This window comes from Rhamphochromis longiceps, linkage group LG2 (genome assembly GCF_057381845.1).
Source record: "Rhamphochromis longiceps isolate RC_006_pf linkage group LG2, R_longiceps_female_GT1.1, whole genome shotgun sequence".
Lineage (NCBI taxonomy): Eukaryota > Metazoa > Chordata > Actinopteri > Cichliformes > Cichlidae > Rhamphochromis > Rhamphochromis longiceps.
The window spans coordinates 10,275,128-10,300,869 of record NC_140558.1 but is presented as its reverse complement, the minus strand read 5'-3'; the positions used below and the strand labels follow the sequence as shown (position 1 = coordinate 10,300,869).

The 25,742-nt window shown below is 42.0% G+C and overlaps 1 protein-coding gene and 1 long non-coding RNA gene across 4 annotated transcripts in view; one reads left to right on the top strand and one right to left on the bottom strand.

Annotated features, from left to right (window-relative positions):
- The first annotated feature begins 7,707 nt into the window (after positions 1-7,707).
- LOC146676995 (TBC1 domain family member 2A-like) overlaps positions 7,708-25,742 on the top strand; it is a 33,282-nt gene continuing 15,247 nt past the window's right edge. For 2 of the 3 annotated variants that reach the window (XM_085417392.1, XM_085417394.1), the window contains exons 1-6: positions 7,708-7,973; positions 8,335-8,424; positions 13,661-14,666; positions 14,752-14,866; positions 23,027-23,147; positions 23,254-23,369. In XM_085417392.1, the coding sequence (XP_085273518.1) occupies positions 8,393-8,424; positions 13,661-14,666; positions 14,752-14,866; positions 23,027-23,147; positions 23,254-23,369 (1,390 nt within the window). In that variant the 5' untranslated portion in view covers positions 7,708-7,973; positions 8,335-8,392. The remainder of the gene's footprint in view (positions 7,974-8,334; positions 8,425-13,660; positions 14,667-14,751; positions 14,867-23,026; positions 23,148-23,253; positions 23,370-25,742) is intronic. The other variant, XM_085417393.1, reaches the window with a different exon arrangement.
- Positions 16,072-16,883, bottom strand: LOC146676996 (uncharacterized). The gene is made up of 3 exons (XR_014913135.1): positions 16,534-16,883; positions 16,330-16,447; positions 16,072-16,198 (listed from the first exon to the last, which is right to left on the bottom strand). It is a non-coding gene; the product is annotated as an uncharacterized LOC146676996 (long non-coding RNA).

Here is a 25,742-nt window from a genome sequence, read left to right as displayed (position 1 = left end):
TGAAATTCCAGGATTTTACTTGGAGGTTACTCAGCATTTAGCATGGTGTAAAATGGTAACGCTAAGGCTAAAAATATAGAAAAATAGTGGATGGTGTTATGGTGGCTACATAGGTATTCAAATGACTACTTTTGGGATATTTTCACAGTTTTCCTTTCTCACATGTGACACACAGCACAGAAAGTCTGTAGCTGTCACAGTTTTGGGTTCTTTGGTAGAGTTTATAGAGAAATTTATTTAGATTTTAGATTTTAATTAATATTCTTTCTCGTGTTTCCTTGTTCATTTTTTCCTGGTACCTCTGGTATTTCCCTGTTTGCCTCCCACTATTTTCCATATTTCTGCCTTTTACCCCTCCACCACCTCCAGCTTGATTTTCTCACCACTTGCTTTGGTGAGTGAAATTCTAGGATTTTATTTGGATGTTACTGATGCTTAGTAACAGCATCACTCCACCCTTGCATCACTTCTGACAACAAAAATCTTACATGGTGATGTCACAAGCTCCATAGTCAAGGGTTCTGAATGTGAAGTGTCCATCTTTGATATACAGTCTGTGGGAACAGTGCACCTACTTTTTCTGGTTCTGGTTGAAATTTTGAGTTATGGATGGCAAAAACATGTTTTTTTTTTTCAGAGGTGGAAACAAGTTTCCATACTTTTCTCCCATATAAGAGTAGAGCAGAAGGTCCGGTAGCGCTTCTCCATCTTCAGTGAACCTGCTGCAAACTCTGCTGAACCTGTGAACGCAGCCGGGTGTGGACGTGAAGACGAAGCAGATTCAGTTTCAGTTTTGGCTGCAGTCTGACGCCTCAGGATGTTTCAGGGTTCACTGGACTGGATCTCTCTCTCTCTCTCTCACACACACACACACACACACACACACACACACACACACACACACACACACACACACACACGAGTGCAGGATCTCCATCCTTATGAGGTCTTTCCATTGACTGGGCTCAGTCCTGAGGCCCCCCCCCCCACGTATGTGTGTGTTTGAATTAATGTGCGCGTGAGCGAAGTGTGTTTGTGCAGATGCTTTTTCATTCAGGCTGGCAGTGAGAATGAACTTAATCCTCTAAGCTCTTGTCGGGGCTTGTCCTCGTTCTCTTCAATAAAGCAAGAAGAGAAAAAAAAACTAAAGCAGTGAAACTTTAAAAACAAAATCCCCAAAACATTTCCACAACTTTCTGAGTTACAGGCTGTTTACTGAAGGCGTGAAAGAAGACTCGAAAAGGAAATGTTGCACCTTCAGTAGCACTGAACTTAAAGTTATGGATGTCCACAAAGTCCTGTTTGGCAGCCATCTTGGAACAAATCCAGGAGGTTATTTTGAAGCCTCAGTTTAAATGCAAGCAAGTTAAGTGCAAAGTGGTTCATACTTATAGTAATAACACTCTAACACCTTGTAAAGGCTGTAACCCTGTTACTGCTGGTTTGGTTAGAAAGAGATCAGCTTTTGCTTTAATGCAAATGTAATTTCATCTCTTTGGACTCTTCTGGAGAAAAATAAACCACTACCATCCTCCCTGAACCCAAACAAGACCTGCTGGAGTCTGAGCAGAGCCAGGAAAACTGGTCCAGAGAGGTGCAGAAGTGGCGGTTCCTCTGCAACCCCCATCATAGGGGCAGACCGTGTTTGTCCAGTACTGATCGTCTGGTAACTTCAGCATACACTAAAATCTAAAGATCAAATTAATGTTTTACCTGTTTTATTTTTGTATTTGCCCAAATACACAATGTCTTCCGATCCTACAACTTTAAATCTAGGAGAAACAGTGCAGATTTTAACTCTTTTGGTCCTCAAAAACAAAGGCATTATCACTTTTAGGTTCTTAGGAGGTACATTTAACCTGCGGGGATAGAAATGTGTAGCACATGTGTGCCTGTGTTTCTGAGACCTGTTAGCTGATTTCCAGGATCTGATTAGAAGGGAAAACTAATGAAGCACACTGTCAGTAAAAATTTCACACATTCATTCATTAAATATGTTCTTCCTCACTTTTGGAGAAAAGACACAAAGCTTTGAATTTTTACCTACATTTATAAACCAGGATCATCTTCAAGAGCTAAAATGTCAGTCCTGAAAATGACACGCATACATCTCAAGGCTAAAAAAATGATGGAAAAATGATTTGAGTTAAAAAACTCTAAATTAACGTTGTTACTGTTGAAATTACTGAAAGTGTGGTGGAAACATTTATTGTATGGTTTCATTAAATTTACTACTCAGCTGACTGTGAGGGGGTCTGGTGGGTGGCACTGAGTTCTGATGGACCACCATTGGTTTCCCAACATGTCCTTACTCTGTTTTAGTCTCGTAAAAGCTGAAACTCAGTCTGTCTGTGTTTGACATTTGAAATGAAAAGCCTGTAAACGTGCGTTCCAGCCTCCTGACTTTGCTGACACTCGGTCATCATACTTGCTCTTGGACTTGTGTTGAACTCGACTGAGGTGGTCTGATCAGACACAGCGCTGCTCTTCGCTGCAGCTGTCCACACATCACAGACAAAGTCAGGAGTGTTTCTACCTCATCCAGCTGCCTCACAGTGTGTGTGTGTGTCACCTCAGGGCATTTTGTCACTTAAGAGTGGGACATTTGGCTGATCGGTTTTCCTCCCCCTGAAGTGCACGCTTCAAAGGCCGGATGAGCAGATTAGAGGTCAGGATGGGCTCAGGACTAACTGATTTAGGAAGGTTTAGGCTTCAGTCCGAAATCCATCCTCTTTGTTTGGCCTCATCGCCCCGCCGGCTCTGTTCCTGTTGGCAGCTTCTTCTTGCCTCTTTAATTCGTTTTTCTCTGCTTCAGTAAGCTACAGGGGCCTACACGGGACAATAATTGATCCTCATGTTCGCATGAGATCAGTAAATACATGCAGCGAAGCCCAGAGGACACAGGTAACCAATACAGGAGACTTTTCCTGCCCTGCAGAGAGAAAGTTGATTTCTTCAGTTTTACTTCTTGTTGGGGTTTTTGTTTTTACTGTGAAGATTTTAGATGTTTGACTTTTAATTCTCATACTCCTGTTTAAAGTACTGAGGTTGTTATTCTTGCACCTGTGGACAGGATCGTCTGTTGTTCTGGAGAAGCAAACCTAAAGACGCTCTGCAGAGAAACGTAAAAGTCTGCTGCCACCTGTTGTTCACTCAGAGCATCGCATCCTGTAATATCTCTTACAGGGAGATGTCATGGTTTCACAACATATAAATAACCGTTAATACAAAACAGTTATCACTAAATGGTTGTATGTTTAGTTTAGTTTCCAGAATGAGTTTTAGTTCAGTTTTTATTTGTTTCTTTATTTGTTTTATTTGTTTGTTACGAGTTTAAGTGTTCTGTAAAAACATTTGAGACAACGTAAAATCCCATTCTTAAAAATCCTTACATTTTCTTTTTTCTATTTTATTTAAGTTAATTGAAGATTTTCACACTGTTTTATAATAATGGGTTGTATTTATATAGCACTTTTCAGGACCCTCAAAGCGCTTTACAATTCCACTATTCATTCACTCTCACATTGGTGGAGGCTACAGTTGTAGCCACAGCTGCCCAGGGGCAGACTGACAGAAGTGAGGCTGCCATATCGCGCCATCAGCCAACACCAGTAGGCTGTAGGTGAAGTGTCTTGCCCAAGGACACAATGACCAAGACAGACAGAGTTGGGGATCAAACCGGCAACCTTCCGGTTACAAGATGAGCATCCCAAGCCCCTGAACCATGGTCGCCCTTAGTGCAATTTTAAATTACTTTTCATCCATCCATCCATTCGCTACCGCTTATCCTTTTCAGGGTCGCGGGGGGTGCTGGAGCCAATCCCAGCTGTCATGGGGCGAGAGGCGGGGTACACCCTGGACAGGTCGCCAGTCTGTCGCAGGGCTAACACACAAGGACAGACAACCATTCATACTCACATTCACTCGCACATTCACACCTAGTGGCAATTTGGATTATCCAATTAACCTATCCCCACAAGCTGCATGTCTTTGGATGGTGGGAGGAAGCCGGAGTACCCGGAGGGAACCCACACAAACACGGGGAGAACATGCAAACTCCACACAGAAAGACCCCGGCCTGATGGTGGAATTGAACTCAGGACCTTCTTGCTGTGCGGCAACAGTGCTAACCACCGTGCCACCGTGCTGCCGAATTACTTTTCATTTGTTAGAAAATCAGGTAATTCCATCATAACTACAAAAGCACAGGAGATAGCTCTATTAAAAACTACAGCCAAACTTATTTGAAGCAAATCCAAATGATCCATGCCCTTCAAGTAGTTGGAAAACATTCTTGCATGCAAAGGTTGTTTGATCAATATGATCTGTCCAGAATATTATACAGAACATGTGAATATCTCTGGTGTTTCTCTATTTCACAATAATAATAAGATTTGCATGTATCTAGAAAAGGGTGGAGTGCCCCAAGTGGAGAAGTTTAAGAATCTCAGGGTCTTGTTCACAAGTGACGGGAGAAGGGAGCGGGAGATCAACAGACAGATTGGTGCAGCGGCTGCAGTGAGGCAGACGCTGTACCGGTCTGTTATGGTGAAGAGAGAGCAGAGTGTAAAAGCAAAGCTCTCAATTTACCAGTTGATCTACGTCCCTACCCTCACCTATGGTCACGAGCTGTGGGTAGTGACCAAAAGAATGAGATCACGGATACAAGAGGCAGAAATGGCTTCCTCCAAAGGATGGCTAGCCTCTCCCTTAGAGATAGGGTGAGTTCAGCCATCCGGGAGGGGCTCAGAGTAGAGCCGCTGCTCCTTCACATCGAAAGGAGCCAGTTGAGGTGGTTCAGGCATCTGACAAGGATGACTCCTGGGTGAAGTGTTCCGGGCATGTCCCACAGGACACGGTGGAGAGCATCTCTCGGCTGGCCTGGGAACGCCTTGGTGTTCCCCCAGACAAACTGAAGGAGGTGGCCGGGAAGAAGGAGGTCTGCGCTTCTCTGCTTAGGCTGCTGCCCCCACGACCTGGCCCCGCATAAGCAGACGAAGATGGATGGATGAAAATATGACTCAGAGCTAAAAGATAATCCTCGTGTAAAAAGGAGACCCATCATATGCTCTGACTTGTTTTGAGCTGCCATATATCTCACATGTTGATATGAGCATAGAACATTTACCTGAAAATGCACTTTCTGAAGTTTTCTTCAGTAAATCATCAGAAAATAGATCAAACATCTGGAGTACAGAGTACAGAAAAAGTGAGCATTTTGTCTTGGAATGAATGCAAAATTTACTTTCTTGCTGATTTTTAATAAAAAATAATTGTGTTTTCATGTAAAATGAAGATAAAGGTAAAATTTTGTATGTCTTCATTAAATTTCTAATGCTACTGAAACAAAATTGTAGTTTGTTACTCTTGATTTTCCTGATGTAGGTGTGTTAATGTGGCGCTGTTCAGACTGAAATCAGAATCCTGTCTCAGAGTGATGCCGCAAAACCAGCTCATGCATCACTTGGACTACAGTAATTAGTTTTATGACAAAGGCAGTAAAATGCATGAGGGAGGACGTGACAAAGAACAGAGCGAGACACAGACGGAGACTAGAGCAGAATGGACGCACCTGGGAGCACAGCTGAACACAACTAACTGATGAGATAGGGGAGGCAGAGCTGAACATCACACACACGAGCCGAGGGATTGTAAAAAGTAGCACACACACACTGAGGCGTGTGAACTTGACACAGGGACCGACAACAAACAGACATGACAGACAAAGGTATGACACACAGAGAAATGATCCCGGGAACACAACTGACTTCCAAAAGAGATGCTGATGACAAGACAGAGACGAGACAAGAACTAGAAATGTGAATAACCAAATTATTCTTCCCACTGATTCTTCATGGCCACACTGGTGCTGGTGCTTTAATTCCAGGTCCAGCAGACTGAAAAGTGTGCCACCGCTTTTATTCTTCAACACAACACACTAAAACTTTGGCTGTGAATGATGAAGGTGGAGTGATCTGAATGTGGGGCTCGGACATGGACAGAAGTCATGGATAGTTAGTCATGGACTCCCTCCTCTGTGCCCTCTGTAGAACAGAATGAGCTGCTCATGCATCCTTCATCCATCATCATCAAAACCAAATAGAAACAAATCATCTAACAGCTTCCATGCAGAGGAGAAGAGCTGTTTATGCTTAAGGCTCATATCTAAGAAAACACACTTACAATGAAGAACAAAATAAATTCATGCAGCTTTGGTGCAGATGAGATCACTTCTCACTTTGTCACAGGTCTTTATACAGACAAACTAAAAACATCTCCTGATTCAGTAGCTTGTAGGACCTCCTTTAAAACCAGCAGATTGAAAGGAGATCACAGGTGTCTCAGTTACTGCCAGAACTGGATCCTGATTCCAGACTATTTTATTTTATCATTCACATGTTTGTTTCTTAAGTTTTCTTGTGTTCCATAAAATTATGCCTGGCTCCCCATCCTCTACTGGGAAAATGGGATCTAGATAAGACTGCTTTGTGGATGCGATCCCCCACACTGTTGTTTTTCCTGCTGCCAGCAGATGGAGACAAACTTTAACTTCATGTTCTCTGTTTTTAGTCAGGCTTAGTTTCTGTAGTGGAAATAATAAGTGTGATTATATGCTATGACTATGACATGTATGCACATATGATTCGTTCGGTAAAATAAATTAAACAGTGTTCATGTTGTACCTCTCTCCTAACCCACTCCATACTTACTGGTGATTTGAACAAAATTTTTTAAAATTGGATTCATTGCTCCATCAGACCCGTTGCCACTGATCTTCAGATGAGTTTGTTGTGGAATTTGACATACTGCAGCCCCTTCTCCCTTTTCCCTTTCATTAAGAATGACTTCCTGACAGCCTGATGAGACTTCAGTGATCAGTAGATGGATTACCTGAAGGTCAAGATGCTTCTCTCAAGTCCTGTGTCAATCTTTTTAAAGACACACTGCACACCATGCTGAGATATGCCAGTGTAACAGGGCGGCCCTTAGCGGCTGGAAACACAGTGAGATGGACCAATAAATATAGTAAGGGTGTCCTCTTCCTTACAGCCAGCTAATAGTTTTTTAGGATTCGCCTTGTCGTTTCAAAAATACAATTTTATGCTGTCAAACTGTCTAATCTTTGATATTTTTCATAGATGTAACCAAAGGAATGGAACAAATGATATATTTTATGACAGGCTGCCTAAAGACACAGTTTAAAATTAGCTCTTTGCTAAGTTGTGTGTAGACACAACACTGATTCATCTCGTTATCTGCCTTTTTTATGTTTGAATGACTCATAGGTGAGCATTGAAGTTGCTTATAAACAAACCAAAAACATTGCTCTAAAATGGTCTAGTACAGGAGGTGTACTGAAAATGAATGAAAGAGGAGCCAATGTCCAAAGAAAAGCATTGACAGTTCTTCAGAAAGTATGAAGAAATACTGCTCAAGAAGGTCTGGACGCTTGGAAGCAAAAAATAAAAAAAATGATGGGCGGCTTAAAACTTTTTAAACAGTTCTGTAATTAGTGAAGTTAAAAAAGTGAAATAAAATATTTCAAGTGCAAGTGTTCCTAAAAAGTTCCTCGTCTAGCTATTAAGTAGCGTGAATTCTTTTGATGTTACAAAAGTACACATTATTTTGAAGATCACAGGAACTTTTCCAAAACTGGTCTTATTTTGAAATGTCTTACCGGAAGTTACGTCTTCGCTCCGTGTTGTTGGGCCGTGGCGCTGAAAGGAGCGCTCCCAGCCGCAGGGGTGGATGGCAAGGAGCCGGAAGAAAGAGAAGTCAGAATAAAAGGACGTAAAGCAGAAAAGAAGAAGAAGACTAGGAGGAGGAGAGGAACGAGGAGAGGGAGAAGTCCAGAAGAGGAGAAGAAGTGAGGAGCTGGTGGAGTGACTCAGTGTGATTTCTTTAACAGCTGCAGCGGCTGTCAGTCAAACACGAACAGACCCGCCAGGTGGGCTCAGGCCCCGCCCCTTCAGGTAAACCCTCAACTGTTTCTGCTGTTACAGAAGTCCTTAAATATCAAAGTAATAATAAGTAATCAAAGTAACAGTGGAGTTCCGCTGAGTGGAAAAATTACTTTAATGTGTGTGTAAGTATGAGCGGGAGTAGACACGTGTAGAGACTTTGTACTGAGAGGAAGGACGATTTAAAAGTATTTTTTACAGTTTTGTATGAAGTACTGCAGTAATTACCAGTGAGTGTGTGTGTGTGTGTGTGTGTGTGTGTGTGTGTGTGTGTGTGTGTTTGTGTGAGAGAGAGAGAGAGAGAGAGAGAATGGGATCAGTGAGCATAAGCAGCTTTCCTAAAAGCATGAAGTATTTGCTCACTTCCTATCAGGCTGCCGGTGTTGTGCTGCATTCTGTGACCGGATCAACTGCGTTCCTGCCTGCTGCTCATGTTTCCATCACTTCATGCTCAAAAAGCAAAGTCAGTGATGCTCTTCATCAGTCAGAGATCCACCTCCAAAACGAACAAGAAAAACACATCTGATTTCAGTTATGACGAGCTGTTTGTACTAACGTCATAAAACAAAAAGTCTTTCTAGAAGACAAATGAAACAAATGTCCCGAAGTCAGAGCCAGTGTTGTGTCAAAAAGTGATTGTCTGCCAAAAACTGATTGTTTGTATTTAAACTGCTATAAATAACTTGTTGGTCTATAATATGTGAAACATATGTCAAATGTATCCCTCATGAATGATATCAAGGCATCTTAAGCAACAAACAACATTCCTGTAACAAGGTAGAAGCCGCAATCAGTTTTTGGCAGTGACTTTTTTGTATCCTTTATTTATGCAGTTAAAAAAATTCTTGTTGACTTTAAAAAGATCTCTTTCAAGAGTAATCGGGCCAAGGGGACAGCTGAAATTGCAACAAATGCAAAAATAGTTCTGTAAACATATTTTAAGTGGACAAAAGGGAGCTGATTGATTATAATGTAAGTACAATAACACAGGTATTTTTTTTATTTCATATACACCCCTTTGTAATACCTGTTCACCAAAGTCTATTTAGCAACATATATAATGATATTACACATAAAAAAAAAAACACACGGAAACATTGGAAATCAGTTTTTGGCACAACACCTGTCTGCAGAGCATCTCAGTTGAGCATGGCTAAAAACCAGGAAACAGGCAGAATTATATTAATAAATCAACCAGCAGAGGGTGCTCTATAGGTTGGCTAAGTTTGTAGTTTTGCATTAAATTAGACAAGAGCCACTAGCACTTCTTCCTGGTGCCTTACAGTGGTTGCTAGAGGTTGCTGGCCGTTTTGGGGTGATATTGGTTGCAAACAGGGTGCTGCACCAGAAAAACTCCTTTTAATTGCTGTGGTTACTAGGAAGTTGCCATAGTCACCCATATTTTGCGTGCAAGGTTGCCACTTGTCTGCAAACACTCACTAACTAACCACTAGCAGTAGTGCAAACCAAACAGGAAACAGATAACTTTCAAAGTAAAGGTTGGGCCTCATTGCCAGACACATTCCACAAGACATGAATGACTTTTACTTTGAAGGCACAGTCTTTGTTTTAACTAACTTAGCTAGCAGCTGTCAAATGTTTGCAAACAAGATGGCATCTTCCACCCAAACTACAGGCAACTGCAGCAATCTGTCAGCAACCAAAGCAGTTTCACCTTGCAACAGCAACTTTCTGCAACCACTTGTAAATCAATCAGAGAATATTGATTTTTCCTTTGCAGCCTGGGATTGCCATGGCGTAACTGTTCACGCTGATGGATAAACATCATATACATGACTTCCACACAGAGAGGTGACAGTGTCTGTTGTTTCTGTTAGATGAAATAACATGGAGTCACTCATAAATATCTCACAGTTGTAAGTCATTACCAAAGGATAGAGCAACAGGAGTAAAATAAGCTTAATGAGTAGTAGGCTCAAACTGTCATAAACCTCTGACGTGCTTGAGGGTTTGGCTTTGGGTTGGGCCTTCGGGGGCAGTGCAGTGAGCTGTGAGAATGCCAAAACTTTTCCAAGTCAAACAAACATTTAGATAACAAGACATATTGGCCAAAGCTGCTGCCGCAAACATGAATCATTTCATGCTCACTCAGATGACAAGCAGTATGCTGTGGGACCGACACGGTGAACTCTAAAAGCGGTCACACCTGCAGCGGAGCAGCCCCAACTGAAACAAGTCACGTGCAGACCATCGCTTGTTTTTTCTTCAGCACTTAAAATGCTTGCATTACGTTCCTGGAAGCAGCGCTTAGGCTTTTAAATCAGCACTGTCTCAGCTTTTCCAGTTAGCACGCTCTGAACACACACCAATACTTAAATAGCATGAGAGGAAATACAGGCATGAGACACACCACTGCTGAAAGGAGTTTGTCCTAGGTGAAGAATTTCCCATGAACGTCTTCTTTAGCATTGCTTGGATCCTTTCCCCCCCTGTTGAACACTTAATTTGATTTCAAGCAATTTTCTTTTCTCACCCTTTAGTGTCATGCAGATCTAACCTTTTCAGCTTTCTTACTCTTCCTGCCAGTCTAATATTAGCCTGGTAGTTTCATCTGGAACTGGATCCAAAACCTGACATGTACAAAACAGCATTGAGGGAAAAGCTCCCCCCAGAAGCTAAATGTCTTTTAAAATGGCCACAGAGCACTCTTGCTTTAAATCTGTGGTTTTTAAGGGTTTCCAACCCATCTCACACTTTAGTGTTAGCCATTGTCCCATGATGACGATTGCATCAAGCACACTCTGAATCAGCGCAGTTAGATCAGTTTCCGTACAATGACCCACAAAATCCCAAGCAGGTGTTCATAAACAGCTGACACTAAGTGTGACAACACAATAGAATTTGTTTTAAAAAAAGATCTTCAGTCTGTCACAGTGATTCTCAGAAAGTTATGATAAAAAACAAACACACTATTCTGAAGCATTTTAAAAATATTACACATTAAACAAAGTGAAGTAACTTAAATGAATGGTAAGTCAACAAAAGTGAAAGTTGGGAGAATCAGGATTGTGAGAGGTGCAAGGAAGAAAAACAAAGAACTAACTCAGAGCAAGTACTAGCAACAGCTTTATAGACTGGAAAACCCAGTCAGCCCTGCCCTCCAGGTAGCTGAAACACCTACAGAGGAAAGGGAAGGCATTAAATGATGGGATCGGTCAGACTAAATTAAAGGAAAGGAAAATCTCCGAACTTAGTGCTTCTTTGAATGAATTCAAGTCTCTGGAGTGTGAATCAGCGCTGACACCAAATGCCGCACCACTGCTTACACAAACTAAATGTCAAATACCTCGAACTGGAAGCACATGCTCTACAAACACTGTCAGACAAAGGCAGAATGTGGGGAACCTTTACCATCTTCCCCTTTCAGCTGTTTGAATAAAATGAGTCTAGTAGTCAATAGAAAATTAAAGGGCAGCTGGTTTTCCTATCTGAAACCCGTTTAACTGAAAGCCAACAGTCCATACAGGACGCGGCCTCCTTCCAAACTCATTGAAGGCTGTCTGGAAAAATCCATGAATATAACAGCAGTCAGTAACATGCATGATCTGCACAGCACAGGTCTGCAGTTAAGCTGAACTGGATATTCCACAAATACGTGTGGGCTGACCTGCCACATGAGAAGGTCATGCCACGCTTACCAGTCAAGAGCCGCTACTCTAGTTTGGCTTTCCCCCTTCATATCTGTGTGTATAGAGATGCAGAGATATGGATTGTCATTTAGATGTTTTGCTTCCCTGGACCTGAACCACTTCCTGTAATTAGGTCCCATTACTTTAGAACTCATCAGATTTGTGCTTATTTTGGTGCTTTTCTTCAGTAGAAGAAGGATTCAGGTCCTCCACTGCGGGAAAAAAACACTAAAACGTGTTTTTAGAGCTTCACGCATCATGGTGCTCTGCTCCTGGACCACCAACGGGTGAATAAAGAGTCGAACACACATTTTAGACTATATACAAACACGTGACTTCAGTAAAAGAAGAAAGAATGGAAAAATAATTATTTACAGGTTTGGTCCTATTTGATTTTTATTTCTCAGTAGAGAAAAAACTTTTAGCATTCTCAGCTGAATTTTAAAATGATGATCCACAGACTGTATACCTTCATATACATATACAGTAGGCACTATACTGTACATTAAGACACTGACTACGCTTGCCATTGCACGCACAACAAAATCCACACCCAAAGCAAAGCTGATGTTTCTCTAAACAGGAAAATGTTCAACTGTCAGCCCAGCACTTAGAAATAACAATACAACTCTCTTTTTTTTCTGTCCGCTTGCAGCACGCTCTTACTATTTATGGATTCTTTTCTCTTTAAATGGTTTTTAGTTTTACAAATTAAAGCATGAACTTCGAAATAGAACCAATAGAATTTCATCACCAACCCCAGGGCTTTAAAAAAAGACAGAAAAAAAATGCAGTTCTTCTAATGTCCACTAGAGGCTACAGCATAGACTCCCATGTTATTCTTGATTACAGCGTGCTTCAAAAGGGGTGTGGCCTCTTTGGCTGACCTGCAGAAAGGCTGTATCCCAATTCAGGGTCTGCAGCCTTAAAGGCCGCATTTTAAGGCCAATTACGTCACCGCGACGCGATGAAGGCTGTCCCAATTCGAAGGCTGCTCGAAATGCGTCCCTTAAATGAGATATAGCCATAGTTCACAGAAGTGGCTGCAGCTGCTAGCTGTCTGCTAGGCTTCACCTCAGCTAATTGGAGACCTCAGGGCCATGTTTGTGCTGTTAGAGCCTTTTGTTGTCATTTTAATAATTATTATTATTATCTAGCCAACAATATGGCTGCTGTGTGCGTAATCGTACTAACAGACCATTCAGTAAGTCCATTTCTAAACTTAAACTTTTATTTAGATGTTACTGTGCAGTAATTAGCAGGTATGTGTCTGTGTGATGCTGTTGTACTGTTTGTGAATGCAGCTTGACAGTCAAGCTAGCTAGCATAACATAACACTCCACCCTGTCATACAGATATGGTCTATATCAGGGGTGCTCAATCCCAGTCCTCGAGAGCTACTGTCCTGCAGCTTTTAGATGCATCCTTGTTCCGACACAGCTGAATCAAACGAATGGCTTGTTATCAGGCCTTCTCCAAACTTGATGGCATGCTGAAGAGGTGATCAAACATTTGATTCAGCTGTGTTGTAGTAGGGATGCATCTAAAAGCTGCAGGACAGTAGCTCTCGAGGACTGGGATTGAGCACCCCTGGTCTATATGCTATCTCTGAGGTTGAAGACAGATACTAAAACTAATGAGTGGCATTAAGGTGGGTATAGTCATCTTTTATTTACAGTCTATATAAGGTAAACACTCAGAAAGTAAGCAAATCAATTTAAAAAAATCATTTAATAAATAAATGAGTTTGAGGAACCTTGGCTGTCCACATGATTTTACTGCATACAGGTGATATTGCATATTTCAACACAAACTGATGTGTATCTGAATGTGTAACTGGTTTACTTTGAATTTGTGTCCCTGCATTTCTTCTCCTGCTGGCTATGTTTTCTTTTTTCCAAATGCAGCCTTTATTTATACTCCTTGTCTGGAAAAAGGCACTTAGCCTGGATTTGAAATTCTCAGAATCCAGTTTGATGGTTTACCGCCAAACGTCTCCTCACAAACATCATTAAACTCAATTTCCTTCCTCCGTCTTTCTTTTTGCAGGATGAATGGAAGCGGCTCAGCAGGAAATCCCAGCTCTGCCTCGTCTTGCTCACTTCCTGCCCACGCTAACGAGGGGACGCTGAAGACAGAGTCTCCGAAGAAGGACCACCAGAGCACAGAGTCTGCCAGTGTGCCTGGGTCACAGAAGAACCAGAGGCCAGGAGGGAACAAACAGGCTAAAGAGAAAACAGACCGGCGGGATCCTCACACGGAGAAAACCTCAGAAAATACTCCAGAGACAAACAGGCTAAAGGCTAAAGATTCAACTTCTTCAAAAAATGAATCAAAACCAGATCGACCACAACCAGAAAACCTCTTTCCAGACCAAACCGAACTAGATCCTCTTCCTGAATCAACAGATTCTGGTTTGGGGGCAGATCAGAGGAACCTTGGAGATTCTGTCAGACCAAAACATGAACAAGAACCGGGTGACTCTCAGGACTGTCAAAACCACAAAGATCTTTTTTGTGCAGATCAGAAAACTAAAGATGAGAAAAGAAACTCATTTATAACTTTGCTAACAGATGAAAAGGATGTCCAGAATAAGCTCCATATTTCTGAGTCCATAGAGGAGAAAAAACCTGAGAGGCTTCAGCATTTCCAAGATCCTCCTCACCTAAACACCCACAAGTCTCCTCCCCCTTCTCCTGCAGACCAGAAAAGACACTTGGATCCTCCAGCTAAAAGATCCGCCCTGGCTCCACCAGCTCCACCTCTCACCATTGAGGCTTTCTGTGACCAGATGCAGCCCGGCCCTGCAGGTTTTCCTTCCGGGGAGCCCAAACTGTGCGGCTTCCTGATGAAGCAGGGTGGGCCTCTGAGGGCCTGGAAGCAGCGCTGGTTCACTTACGAGGAGAAGAAGAACCAGCTGTTCTACTACCGCACACCAAATGACGTGATGCCGCTCGGGTGGGTGGAGCTCAGCGGTGCCACCTTCACCTACCCACTGAAGTCAGAGCCGGGTACCTTCCAAATTAAGACACCTGAACGGACTTTCATACTGAAGGTAGGAGGCCAAATGTTGCTTAAAGCATTTTTGGATTTGAGTCGCAAGTGTTTGGAGTCTCTTAATCCACCTGCACCCTCTCCAGGCTGTGACCGAGGAGCTGATGCTCTATTGGCTGCAGCAACTACAGGTGAAGCGCTGGCAGCACCGAATGATGTCCATGTGCTCAGACCCAACAAACAACAACAACAACACTGCAGGTGAGAAACCAGCGCGAGCTGCTGCTCGAGCTTCTACATGGAACGCTGAGACATGAACTTAACTGTTTTAAAGTTTCTCCAGGATGTAGTTACAGCGAGCAACAATAAAAGTTTATTTAAAACAAAAGCCCTGAACACTGACAGAAGATCTGCTTCGTCTAATCTTATTTTGAAAATATCAGTAAATTACAGTTTGGTGAGCTTCAACCACCGTCCACTAGAGGCTCCAGCAGACCCCATAGTGCAGGGGTGGGCAACTCCAGGCCTTGAGGGCCGGTGTCCCTGCAGGTTTTAGATGTGTCCTTGAACCAACACAGCTGATTTAAATGGCTAAATTAGCTCCTGCAGTTCTCCAGAGGCCTGGTAATGAACTAATCATGTGATTCAGGTGTGTTGACCCAAGGTGAGATCTAAAACCTGCAGGACACCGGCCCTCGGGGCCTGGAATTGCCCACCCCTGCCATAGTGAGTCACTCCTGAAAGAAAAACATGTTTACAGCCTGATTTTTAAAAAGGGGGCGTATCCGTTTATGACTGCCAGGTGGCTGTAGCTAGTAGTATTCACCTCAGCTAATTGGAGTCCCTGAACTGGACCTGTGGACTGCGTTTGTGCTGTGGGAGCCTTTTTAATGCTAACAGATATTATTAATTTCGTTAACTCATAATTTGCATCATAACTTTCGTCAGGACGAATTTGGCAGCGATCCAATCTGAATCAACTTTTGATTTAGTCTCCTAGTCTGATGATGTTCAGTTGACTAAAACTAGTGATGGGCAGATGAAGCCTCATGAAGCATTGAAGCTTTTCATCCAATTGGTTCACCCCAGCGCAAAGCTTCTTGAAGCTTCATTTGCTCTAGTAGGACACCTACTGGACGTAAAAATATTAGTTGGCATGAATTTGAAGAGTGTGGCCTTTTGCACACAGCCTGTAAATGTCAACAACAAAAGGAGTGTGTAAAACATGTATATTGTATTGATGGCAGTATACTGTGTATATTTATACTGGCAGTATGGAAAATGATCATTTGGAAATGCTTAAAATGGAAATGATCATTTACTGTGAGGTGAGGTGTGGTTGGGGTGTGGACAGTGGTTGTGCTTTTGTAACGTTGAGGTATGGACAGCTACACACTGAGGCCTCAGTCCTGCCCATATTTTATTCAGTAAAAACTAAATTTTCACTGCTTTTATAACCTTTAGTGGGGAGAACATAGCTAGGATTTAATGATTTAACAAATCTTTTGAATCCTTTGTCCTCCACAATGCTAAATGGCTGGGAGTCCTCAATCACCATGCTAACCAGGTCTTCATCTATTGGAGATTGTTCTCCTGAGGAAAGACAATAAAGACAAAGCACAAATATAAATATCACACACGTAACTTATTACAGCTGTATAATATTGTTATATCATTTAGTAACATTACTGCATGCTATATTATCATGACATTTGATGGCTCACCTGGTCTTGCTCCACAATCGGTGTTCCCCTTATTCTCATGCAAAGCTCTGTTGTGCCTAAGCATGGATGAGGTGTTGTTGTTATATCCCAGCTCCCTGGCACAGAGCAAACACTTCACCTTGTACAAAAGTAAAGACAGCTTAACATATATTGTATTGCACCATCAGTATTATGAAAATACATCTTCTGTAGAAATTTACATACCTTGTTGGGAGGAATAAGATCAAAATGTTCCCACACAGGGGAGGACATCATCCTCTTCTTAGCTGGCTCCATTCTCTCCTGACTTTCTCTCCTCACTCTCATAAACCTCCAAACTGTCTCCAAACTCTCACTAACTGCAACTCTCCATCAAACACCCACATTTTGAATGAAGTCTGAGGGGTTTATATCGCTGTCATATCTCGCGGCAAAGTTCGAACCACTTCATGAACCAGTCACGTGGTACAGCCGGGCAGCGAGGCTTCGGACGTCATCATTTTCAGCTCCTCCCATAAATGAAGCAAGCCTCGATACGCGCATCGCGGAAACGCTCCCTCCATTACTCGACACAAGCTTCGAAGCCTCGATACAGAACGTCACATCACTAACTAAAACTAAACTTTCAGCATTTGCTGTCCAAATGAGTTGTGGTCCCAGAAGAAGTCTGATCTCTGTGTCTGTGTGATGCACCTGTACAGTGTATGCCTCTCATCCACACGTGGTCACTTCTAGCTCTATTAATGTTGAGGCTTCAGAATGCAGAAGCTACAAAGCTGTGAGTTTCCCATCTCATTTTTATACCCAGTCTGTGGTTGAAACAGACTTTCAGTCTCTAACTTGCTTTTCCCGTGACTCTCACCAGAAGCTTCTTCAGACCTTTTGTCTTTATCGGCCCTCTCATGTTCATGTTTGGTCTCTCATGTTCAGGAAGTGAGTGACTGCTGTGGTTTATCTTCCTCTTCCTCCTTTGTGTCCCAGCAAGAATTGGGAAATCCTTCCATGAGGCATGGGAGGGGCTCAGACTGACTCACTGTTCCCTGAAAGTCTAAAATTGCGTCAGAATAAAGGATCGAGCGAGTCATTTAGCATGCACTGACTGGTTTTGTTCCTCTTTTCATAGAAATATTTCAGGTTATACTTTTGTCACAGAGAAGAAGCTGCTTTTCCTTTCATTGTGTCTTCATATATGTGGCTGTTTTTCTTTTGTTTAGGTCAGCATGAAGGAGTTTACAGGGTCTCTCTCTGTGCTTCTTACACCCTTATCATCCTAATTAGGACCTGAGTTTGGAGATGGAGATCATCAAAATCCCAGCAGGGCCATTAAAAATTAAGCAGAGGAGCAGGTGGGGAAATTCACCGCTCCCTCCCCACTGAAAGGCACTAAACATGAATCCAGTCTGGTTTTATTTCTCTGTGCATTATGTCGGGATTCACTGATCAGCTTTTAGTTGAACATCCTCTTGTACAGACAGCCTACGGTCAGTTATCCGTCAGTGTTAAGCAGGCAGAGACTAGCTGAAGCTAAGCACAGCATTCCTATGACAGCAGTGGTAAACACAGTCATGCTGTGTTTAGGTGCAATGCTGGACAGCCTCCAACTGACAGATGAGGTTAAAATTGGTGACAGTGTTCACTGACTCAAACTAATTGAAAATATTAAGCACTCTGATGAGCTCTTTCAGCCTTTTGAGTTTCTGTGTTTGATCAAATAAACCATTTTTAAATGGCCTGCATTTGTATAGCGCTTTACTTAGTCCCTAAGGATCCCAAAGCGCTTTACACTACATTCAGTCATTCACCCATTCACACACACATTCACAATGGCAAGCTACATTGTAGCCACAGCTGCCCTGGGGCGCACTGACAGAGGTGAGGCTGCCGGACACTGGCGCCACCAGGCCCTCTGAGATCACCAGTAGGCAACGGATGAAGTGTCTTGCCCAAGGACACAACGACCGAGACTGTCCAAGCCGGGGCTCGAACTGGCAATCTTCCGATTACAAAACGAACTCCCAACTCTTGAGCCACAATCGCCCATGGCTTAATCTTAAATTATACTTTTGCGGATGAAGTAAAAAGTGTGATTTTACTTCTGTTGTGTGCCTCTACTGTTGTCTATTAACAAGTAAGCGCATTAGAGGGTTAAAAAGGTTAAAAATTTAATCTTCACTTAGCAAAAATTATGCAAATGTCATTAAATGAAATCATGAATGAAGCTTGTACTAAAAAGTGTTATCAGTCCAAGTACTTCATGTAGCATGCAGTCAAATACTTCACCTCTGAAAATATTTGACTTTTAAGAGGCCATCACGGCTCATTTCACCAAATATTGGTGGTGCTCGATATGCTCTGTGATGTCGCCCTGTGGAGCTGAGGATCATTTCCTGTTATGGTTCAGTTACATCATCATCTGGACAGGAAGCGATTCTGACTGCAGATCAGCTGCATGCGACTGAATGAGAGGAAACCCCCACAGACTAAATATAAACTGGTGAGCAAACACCTGCTGGAAGGAAAAAAAAACAGAGTGGCACAGCTCAGAGCTTCATTCTTTCATTTTTTTATCGTGAGATAAAATTTGTATAAAACAAGCATTGAACCTCCTCTGTTTATCAGTCTGACTACTGGAGCAGCTCACCTGGCTCTCAGGTATTCAGTACATGTCCCAGCTTGTTCAGCACTTTTACGTCTCAGCTCAGCTCACAGAGACTGCTCCATTGTTTGTTTGTTTTTAATTATCCTTCATGTAGGTGTTCAGAGCCTAATCTGACAGCGTGGAGATCTTTCAGTGCCCCCTGCAGGGTCTTTATGACATGGCCTGGAGATCCTCCCAGACTCATCCCAATATATACAGTGAAAATCGCAAAATTTCTTAATTTTTAAAAGAATCATTTTTTAAAATTGTTTTTATCTACGTTTGTGTTGTTTAGGCATCAGAATTACTCAACTACTTCAGTAAATCATTCCTATTATATTATAAAACACCTTTCAGGCACACACATTTCTGGATTATACCTTTTTGTAGCTGTTTCTTTTATTTATAGTCTAAACATTATTTATTACTACAATCTGCAACTCTTTCACAATTTTAGTCTTGCTTTCTACTTTTCTTTAACTTAAACGTATTTTTATTTTTTTGTTTTGTTTTATCACTGTTGTGCATATAATACCTATTTGTCGAGCTATCTTATCCATCTAACTAACTAGCTATCGTTTTATCTATCTAGCAATCTAGCTAACTATCTAGAATTCACATTAATCACATTATTGGACCTCTAGTATGGAAAATTTTAAAAGAAAAAGATAATGGAGGTAGAAGTGCAAATAATTTTACATAAGGGGGACAAAAAATACACTGAACAAAAATATAAATGCAACACTTTTGTTTTTGCTCCAATTTTTCATGAGCTGAACTTAAAGATCTGAAATATTTTCTACATACACAAAGGACCCATTACTATCAAATATTGTTCACAAATCTGTCTAAACTGTGTTAGTGAGAACATCTCGTTTGCTCAGATAATCCATCCCACCTCACAGGTGTGGCATGTCAAGGTGCTGATTAGACAGCATGAATATTGCACAGGTGTGCCTTAGACTGCCCACAATAAAAAGCCACTCTGAAATATGCAGTTTAATCACACAGCACAATGATACAGAAGTCGCAAAACCCGTCAGTATCTGGTGTGGCCACCATTTGTCTCACACAGTGCAACATATAGATGTGTTGCACTGTGTGAGGCAAATGGTGCGCAATGGGCATAGAGTTGATCAGGTTGTTGATTGTGGGCTGTTGGTCCACTCTTCTTCAATACTTGTGTAAAGTTGCTGAACATTAGCAGGAACTGGAACACACTTTCATGTGACAAACTGCTGTCATGTGACGACCTGCAGTCAGGTCCAGTCCCCGATAAGGACGACGGGCATGCAGATGAGCTTCCCTGAGATGGTTTCGGACAGTTTTCGCAAAAATTCTTTTTTATGCAAACTGATTGTTGCTGCAGCTGTCTGGGTGGCTGGTCTCCACCTGGTCGACCATCCTAGAGGTGAACGTGCTGGATGTGGAGGTTCTGGGCTGGTGTGGTTACATGTGGTCTGCGATTGTGAAGCCGGTTGGATGTACTGCCAAATTCTCTGAAACGCCTTTGAGGACGGCTTATGGCAGAGAAATTAACATTCATTTCACAGGCAAGAGTTCTGGTAGACATTCCTGCAGTCAGCATGCCAATTGCACGCTCCCTCAAAAGCTGCGACTTCTGTATCATTGTGCTGTGTGATCAAACTGCATATTTCAGAGTGTCCTTTTATTGTGGGCAATCTAAGGCACACATGTGCAATATTTATGCTGTCTAATCAGCACCTTGACATGCCACACCTGTGAGGTGGGATGGATTATCTCGGCAAACGAGAAGTTCTCACTAACACAGATTTAGGCTACGTCCACACGTACACGGATATTTTTGAAAACGCAAAAGTGAAGGAAAACGCTGCTAGGAACATGCCAAAGCAACAGGTGGCGATATATTCCTAAACGTGTAGAAATGTTGGCCAATCAGAAGTCTAGAAGCCTCGGTGGGAAATAGTAAACAAAGATGGCACAAAGAAGCAGAACCTATGTGTGCAGGGATAGTAACTGTGTGTGTATGTGTAAGCATTTAAACACTGCAGAGAGTACAGTTAACAGTATTTTGTCCCCCACTGTAGAAATTAATTTCACCGAAACAATAACATGGCGCACACCTTTGACGCTGCGTTTTCTCAGTTTTCCTCATCCACAAGTAAATGCAAAAATGGAGCTTTCGAAAATATCCACCCTGGCAGGCCTTTTTAAAAAATCTCCGTTTTCAGTGACCGAAAACGCCGTTTACGTGTGGACGAAAGGTGCAAACGCACAGCAAAATCTGCGTTTTCAAAAATACCCGGGTACGTGTGGACGTAGCCTCAGACAGATTTGTGAACAATATTTGATAGTAATGGGTCCTTTGTGTATGTAGCAAATGTTTCAGATCTTTAAGTTCAGCTCATGAAAAATGGGAGCAACAAAAGTGTTGCGTTTATATTTTTGTTCAGTGTAATAATTAAACAATTTAAGACCCGTCAGTGAAGTGTGCTAAGGTTCAGACTCGTAAAACAATTAGCCTGAGCTTTTTTTCAACAGTTTTAAAAAGAGTGAACATCTTTATATTCCTGTCACCTTTCTTTTTTTGCCTGGACGCAAGAGTCATAGCTGAGCCAGTGTTGATGTGTTTTGATCTTTCCATACAACAGAACCCTTTACCAGAGATTTGGAAGTGTGCCTTTTTTTTTACTCCCCTACTGAAAACTGGTGATTCTTCAATGGTCAATAACTACAGTACAGACCAGTTTCCAAACTCTGGATCTTAGTCTGGTAAATAATCAACTTAGAGTTTCTTGGATTATAGTAGTTTTTCTTTATCTCCTTCTCTGTCTGGCTTTAGGAAATTGCAATGCTATGAAACTGCTTTCTTAAAAGTTCTTAATGATGTTTATTGAGCCTTGAAAGCCCTTTCAAAGAACTACTGCGCTGCTCTTTTTATTGGTTTTTCAAAAGCCTTTAGCACTATTGACCATGGCATTTTATGCCAGAGGCTACTGGTCGTAGGCCTTTCAGACCAAGCAGTTTGGTGTATTACTAATGACTTTTCTGACCATCAGCAGTGCATGTAGCTCAGTGGCCTCTCTTCCAGAGAGTGCCCCAGGGTTATGTAGTGGGGCCTGCACTATTTACTATTTATGTTAATGGCTGTGGACAAAATCTTAATGCTTCGGTTAATTTTTACACAGATGATACAATTATTTATTGTGTTTTGAATTTATACAGTCACAGCTGTGTCAGCTCAGACTGCTTTTGAATGCAGGAAAAAAAACTAGTTTATGTGAAAATTACTGAAACTGAGGCTGAAGTTGGGCTTCTTTTTCCAAAAATCAATCGTGTTTCTCTTTCACAGCAAGGAAAAGGCTCGTTGTTACCACCTGTTAACCCCTCCTGGATTACAGCGATAAAATTTAGATGAATGCCTCTGCTCTTTCTCTCCATTTCATGGACTGTTTATCACAGGGCACTAAGATTTACAAGCAGCTGTAAACCTTTGGCACGCCACTGTACTTATATTCTCTGGTTGACTGGCTCTCACTGGCCATATGCAGGATGGTTCATTGGTATAATTTTATCTGTAAATCTATGTATGGTTTACTCCCTTCTTATTTATCAGAGTACACATCATGCAAACAGTTTAGTCATAGTCTGCAGTCTCAGGATTTTATTACAGTCACCATCAGTTCATACAGAACTCAGAAAGAAGGCATTCCTCTTTTTCTGCCCCATCTTTGTGGGATACACGATATGACATCAGCTGATGTCACTTGTAGACTTTAAAAGACGTACAAATGACTTTGTGAAATCATCCCTGGGAACTTGTTCCTGTTTTTGACATGAATGTGTAAACGTTAGACAATTTTAGCTATTCTATTGTTTCTTCTATTGCTGCGATTTTAATGTTTGTCTGACACAGGTCACTCTTGTAAATGAGACACCGAGTCTTAATGAGACTATATAAGAGAGTGTATAAGTAAAGGTCAAATAAAAAGTATTTAAACATCAAACACACATTCATTGAAAATAAGCAGCTAGAAGAAAACACACAGGCTTTGTGTGTGTGTCTGAGGTGTTGAATGTCTGTGTGTGTTTGTGCAGATGACTTCCTGCCAGTGTTGAAGAGCCCCATCGGTCTGGTCGGGGAGGGGGCCGCCAGTGTGCCGATGACGCGAATTCCCCTCGCCAACGTGTCGCTCAAGCATCCGCTCATCGAGATCCAGTGAGTCCCCTCGGCCACAAATCTGAGACATTTAAACGGCTCAGACAGTCTGATGTCTTCCACTTGTTTTGTTGTTGGTCTTCATGTTTCTTCTTTCTGAGTACAGAAACTCAGTCCACTGTCTGCGTAAGAGGTCATCCCAGGACTGGAGTCAGAGCGTGTTTCATGTAGAAGCTCCTCCCTGGATTCCCCCGAACATTGCCGACACAGTCAACACCCCCAGTATGTATATACAGTACTACAGCAGTACTACAGTAACTAGCTAGAGCTTAGAGTACACCAGTAATACCATTTTTATTCATCTATGAAACCACATGACGCAAATCAGTTAAACTACAGTCATAACTTAAAGACTTGAATGATGTTAAATTTTCTCCTTTTAAATTCACACAAACTGAAGTTTTTTATTGTACGCGGTCCTAAAAACCTCAGAAACTTGGTGTCCAACCAGATCCTTATTCTGAATGGTGTTACCTTTGCCTCCAGCAGCCCTGTGAGGAGTCTCGGAGTCACTTATGTCCGTCAGTGCGCACATTAGACAAATATGTAGGCCTTTTTTGTTTCATATATGCAACATCAACAAAATTAAGAACATGGCCTCAAAGTGATGCTGAAATATTAGTTCACAGATTTCCTACTTCTAGGCTGGACTGTTGGAATTCATTGTCAGGTTGTTCTTAAAGCTCGTTGAAAAGCCTTCAGCTGTTTGAAATTCTGCAGAATATAACAGACGAGCTCCCCAGTTTGGATTCAGGAACACTCTCTACTTTTCCTATTAGATTTCTCTTTTTAATAAACCTTGTAGTTAGTGTTGTGTAGGTGACAGGTGACAGTGAACCAAACCATGTTATGAATGTTTCCACCCATATTTGGTCGAGACAGATTGCTGCCCCACTCTGATCCTGCTTCTGTTGAAGGCATCTTCTGTCATAAAGTGCTCCACATGGAGGATCATGTAATCACTGAAGTCTCTCTAATACTGTAAGGCCTTTACTTTGAGATAATAAGGCAGCATTTTTGTGATTTGGGGTTATATAGAAATAAAGTTGAGGCCTGCGGTGCCCATCAGATGTGGAAGGAAGAAGATGCATCTATAGTTACCTGTGACTTTAAATTGGACTTGAACTGGGACTTTTTCATTTTGACTTCAGACTAAACACATAAACATCAGCCTGAACTGTGACTCACCTGTACTGAGTATTTTGTACCTGATTTGGGCCATGGTCCGCTTCAGTCCTCGGGTTTTTATTAAGAGCTTGTTAGTCTGTGTTTGTCCTGTAAATTACCACCATCAGTTTCTTTACAATTCAATTTTATTTATATAGCGCCAAATCACAACAAAAGTCGCCTCAAGGCGCTTCATAGATACAGAGAAAAACCCAACAATCATATGACCCCCTATGAGCAAGCACTTTGGCGACAGTGGGAAGGAAAAACTCCCTTCTAACAAGAAGAAACCTCCGGCAGAACCAGGCTCAGGGAGGGGCGGGGCCATCTGCTGCGACCAGTTGGGGTGAGAGAAGGAAGACTGAATAAAAGACATGCTGTGGAAGAGAGACAGAGGTTAATAACGGATGACTCAATGCAGAGAGGTCTGTTAATACATAGTGAGTGAGAAAGGTGACTGGAAAGGAAAAACTCAATGCATCATGGGAATCCCCGGCAGCCTACGTCTATTGCAGCATAACTAAGGGAGGATTCAGGGTCACCTGGTCCAGCCCTAACTATATGCTTTAGCAAAAAGGAAAGTTTTAAGCTTAATCTTAAAAGTAGAGATAGTGTCTGTCTCCCGAATCCAAACTGAAGGCTGGTTCCACAGAAGAGGGGCCTGAAAACTGAAGGCTCTCCCTCCCATTCTACTTTTAAATACTCTAGGAACAACAAGTAAGCCTGCAGAGCGAGAGCGAAGTCCTCTAATAGGGTGATATGGTACTACAAGGTCATTAAGATAAGATGGGGCCTGATTATTTAAGACCTTGTATGTGAGGAGCAGGATTTTGAATTCAATTCTGGATTTAACAGGAAGCCAATGAAGGGAAGCCAAAACAGGAGAAATATGCTCTCTCTTTCTAGTCCCTGTCAGTACTCTTGCTGCAGCATTTTGGATCAGCTGAAGGCTTTTCAGCGAGTTTTTAGGACTTCCTGATAATAATGAATTGCAGTAGTCCAGCCTGGAAGTAATAACTAGTTTTTCAGCGTCACTCTGAGACAGGATATTTCTAACGTTAGAGATGTTGCGCAAATGGAAGAATGCAGTCTTACATATTTGTTTAATATGTGCGTTGAAGGACATGTCCTGGTCAAAAATCACACCAAGGTTCCTCACAGCGTTACTGGAGGCCAAGGTAATGCCATCCAGAGTAAGAATCTGGTTAGATACCATATTTCTAAGATTTTCAGGGCCGAGTACAATAACCTCAGTTTTATCTGAATTAAGAAGCAGAAAGTTAGCGGCCATCCAGGTCTTTATGTCTTTAAGACATTCCTGCAGTTTAACTAATTGGTGTGTGTTATCTGGCTTCATGGATAGATAGAGCTGGGTGTCATCTGCATAGCAGTGAAAATGTATGCTATGTCTTCTAATGATACTGCCTA